The sequence below is a fragment of the Diaphorina citri genome, unplaced genomic scaffold (genome assembly GCF_000475195.1).
Source record: "Diaphorina citri unplaced genomic scaffold, Diaci psyllid genome assembly version 1.1 scaffold7316, whole genome shotgun sequence".
Taxonomy (NCBI): Eukaryota; Metazoa; Arthropoda; class Insecta; order Hemiptera; family Psyllidae; genus Diaphorina; species Diaphorina citri.
Genome location: NW_007384692.1, coordinates 1 through 3,795, shown reverse-complemented (window position 1 = coordinate 3,795; position 3,795 = coordinate 1). Strand labels below are relative to the sequence as shown.

Here is a 3,795-nt window from a genome sequence, read left to right as displayed (position 1 = left end):
ACGTATATTCTTCTTTTTACATGTCGGTAAAAAAAAAAAAAAAAAAAAACTGTCTTAGTCTTAGAAACATTCAACTAAAATAGGAAAATTCTTTACCTGAACCGAACCATTAGTTTTAAAACAATGAATTGTCATTCATTCGATAAAATTGAATGATAAGAACATCCATCTATCACCTCATCAAAAATAAAAAACATGTCTTATTGGCGTTGGAAACACTACATATTTTAGTTAATTATTAATAACTAGGGGAAGTGAAACATTTGACACAAAGTATAAAAGATTAGGTTATCTATCTCGGATTTTCGACGACCCTGAGTAAGAAAATGGCGATATCGGGACATTCATTCCTCAACACAAATCCAGAAGAATGACTAACTGACACATCAGGAGCTCATCAACGAAAAATGTTTGCGTGAGTGATAAGTGTGTGTAGAGATAATTTTTAATTTCTCCATTTGGGTAGACGATTGAAAAAACAATCTCTCTCTCTCTCTCTTCCTCTCTCTCTCTCTCTCTCCTCTCTCTCTCTCTCTCTCTCTCTCTCTCTCCCCCCCCCAAACTATCTCCCTTGACATTGACGATTCCAGAATAGCAGGGCTTTAGATTCTCTTCTTTCTGTCCTATTCCTCTTTTTGGTCGGTAAGGCTCTTGCTTGGAGTAGGGAAGTCCTATACTTTTGGGCGGGGTCCACACATACTTTTGATTTCCATTTCTTTTTGGCCAAAAAATTGGTAGTACGATTTTGGGAATGGACCCACTTCTCCACAGGAAGTCCAGAAGCTCACTCCCGCCTATCGACTGTGGACTGGTGGTCACCGTTAGCAGGTACTACACCACAACTTCTTGGCAGTCATCTATTGTTTCGCGAAGGTCCAGTTACTCTTTCGAGTTATTTAAGCGAGCGTTCATAGCGTGGTGACACGAGCCTTATAGCGGACTTTAACAACCTAATAGTACTCTTGTTGGTTTTGTGCTTATATCCTCCAAAACTAGAAAACAATAAAAATCTTTTCAGGGATACACAAGAATGCCCCGGTATACCATGTTAACACATTTGGGTCTCATCTGTGTCTCGGTATTAATACCATGTTAACACATTCCTGAAAATTGCAGAAGGTACCGCTAGTTGCACAATTCTAGTGATTTTAATTCGTTGTACCACCAAACTTCCATTTGCACCCTACCTGGTAGACCCGTTAAAAGTACTACGACCGAAAAGGGTTAGGGTGAGTCCGACCCACTCCAAACATTCTAAGCATATCCTACGCGGGAGGTAAAAAAAACCCCGAGAAACGGGGATGTGGAGATTAGGAGTCTAAACCCGAAAAAAGAAATTCTTGACCCACTCAATTACATTCGTCCACTCATTGAACAGCGTCTAACCACCATTTTTGATTCGTGTTGTTCTCGAATCCAAGGAATCACAATCTTCCACTGTAACTTGGACCTTTTTCAGAACTGTAACTTGTGGACCTTTTTTTCATTTGGGACCTAGTCAAAGTGTGTTTGGAGGAGCACCTTATAAAAGGTGTGCAACTCTTTGAACTCGTAATAAAACCCACGTCTATAAAAGAAGGGTGAGGTCGAAAAGAAAGAGAAGACCCAACAGAAAGAAAGTACTAGGTTTAAAGGTCATTAAAGGCGGTGAACCCATGCAAAGGACTCAAGAACGAGAGCTGCTAGACACTTTCTTTGTCCCCATTTTTAATTTTTAATGGTATGTAACAACAACATCGTCGTCCCCGCAGGAGTAATACGTAGGGGTCGAAGGCAGACACATATTTATGAACCCTGAGTACACGAAGTTTGGTTTCTTTAGAAAATTTTTTCCTTTCTCCCTTTAGAGAAACGGATGTCAGGGATGGGGAACGTTTTAGATGTTGTAATCGAGGGAATCGAGTACAAACAAATAATAATAATAAAATCTAGAAATCTACCGTACCCAAAATGGGAGGTAAACCATTGTTCCATGGTTGGATTAGTGTAATTGGAGTGGTCAGACTCACCCCGTTTCCTTTGTGGTCGTCGTGTGTTTATGGTCTGACAGAGGGTAGGTCTATGGTTGGTATACAATCTGCATCGAATTGAAGTTAATAGGTAACCCTTGACCCGTAAGTTACCTATAGCATTTTGGAAGTGAGTGGACGGAACGTCACTATAGGTGTACCTGTCTTCTGTGGTTTAACAAACTTAGACCAGGCCTACTCGACAAGGAAAGGTATGACCAACTTCGTTACTAACTCTTTATGGTGTTCCTCTACAGACAAGACTGTTTCGGTGAGGTGTCTAAAAGTTCTCAACGCGACTTTGTACTACCTTTTTAAGTAGAGTTGTTGTTGCTTGCCTCCTCCCAGAAGCCCAAAGGGTCTCAAAATGAGGCTGTAAACCTGGGCTAAGCTAACTTTAAAACACTGGAAATTCAGTACATGTTTGTGTCGTGTAAACTGGAAGTATACAATTAGGAACATGGTCGTTAACAAAAAGTAATTGAAAAAGGTCGTTGAAAAACGGTACTTTATATTTTGAGTTCTTTGTCGAGGAATATAAAATACATTGCACAATGTGGTTCTCAATAATAATTTATATTGATAGGGGCCAAATTCGCAATAAAAAATTATTATATTGATAAAAGCCAACACATCTCAAAATGCTCATCAACAATAATTCATATTGACCAAACTCTCAATAAAAAATTATATTGATAAAAGCCAACATATCTCAAAAACTTTGACCGAATACATACATTACTTTCCTTCCTATAGGATAAGGAAAGTAATAAAAAATTGACGATAGGGGACAATAATTCTCAATAATAATTCATATTGATGGAGGACAACTCTTCTCCCCACTCGGAAGGCATGGGTTCGACTCCGTCCGAGGATCTGCAACACGGGAAGATGCATTTCTCGTGACACAGCGTAGTCTTGATCAGATAGCGCACTCGTTTGCATCCCAGGACACAGATGTAGAAGATGATGGCCACTTGTAGGAAGCTCATGAAGATGTAGGTGTAACAGAGGGCGTTGTACGGGGCCCACGCTAGGATGAGGGAGAACCACCAGAGGGACATGATGCTCAGGATTTTCACGTACATTTCAAACCTGGAAAAAAGGGATGAAATATATTGAATCATTGACCGAACGTCCGAACGAAGTGAAGGTTTACGTTTTAATTCGACCATTTTGCAATCGGTTTGGATGTTTGATTGTTCCGCTATCCATTCAGTGGTCTGATTTTGATGGAATTTGGTACATATGTTCCTTGAATCAAAGCACGTCGATCCTTGTTTTTTTTCTTCTTTTTTTTTGCACGATTATGGTCATTTATGACTTGTGCGTTATTCTCTTTGTCTTTATTCATTGTCGCACCATAATAAATTAAAATAAATGAAATTTATTCAATGTATAACTTACGTGTATCGCATCTTATGATGAATTCGACCGTAGACGGACATGCGACTGATCTTCTGCGCCGTCGTCAGATAGAAAAATGTGTTGACTAGAAGGATGGAACCCACTGAGATGAAGAAAATGGAGATGCCCAACCATCCTGAGGAAAAAAAAAAGACATCCTGTTAATGATGGCAGCTGTTGTATAGTCTCAGGAAGGGGTGCAATAGTCCTACATACTGGACTCTGCACACAGGAATTTCGTCAGAAAAGACCCCCATTTCAATGTAATGTAATGGTCTCAGAGAGGACGAAACAAGTTCAATCTAAAGGCACACTTTTGCAGGCGTTTTTGATTTTACTCCCAAGGTTGTTTTACTCGAAAAGTAGCTTCCGGTGCCTA

The 3,795-nt window shown here is 39.7% G+C and overlaps 1 protein-coding gene across 1 annotated transcript; it reads right to left on the bottom strand.

Moving 5' to 3' along the window:
• Positions 1-2,381: 2,381 nt before the first annotated feature.
• Positions 2,382-3,552, bottom strand: LOC103522197 (probable G-protein coupled receptor Mth-like 5; the record flags this gene model as incomplete). Its single annotated transcript, XM_008487300.2, has 2 exons — positions 2,382-3,104; positions 3,417-3,552. Coding segments are annotated over 2 exons (431 nt in total), but the record flags the coding sequence as incomplete, so codon positions are not given.
• Positions 3,553-3,795: the final 243 nt, after the last annotated feature.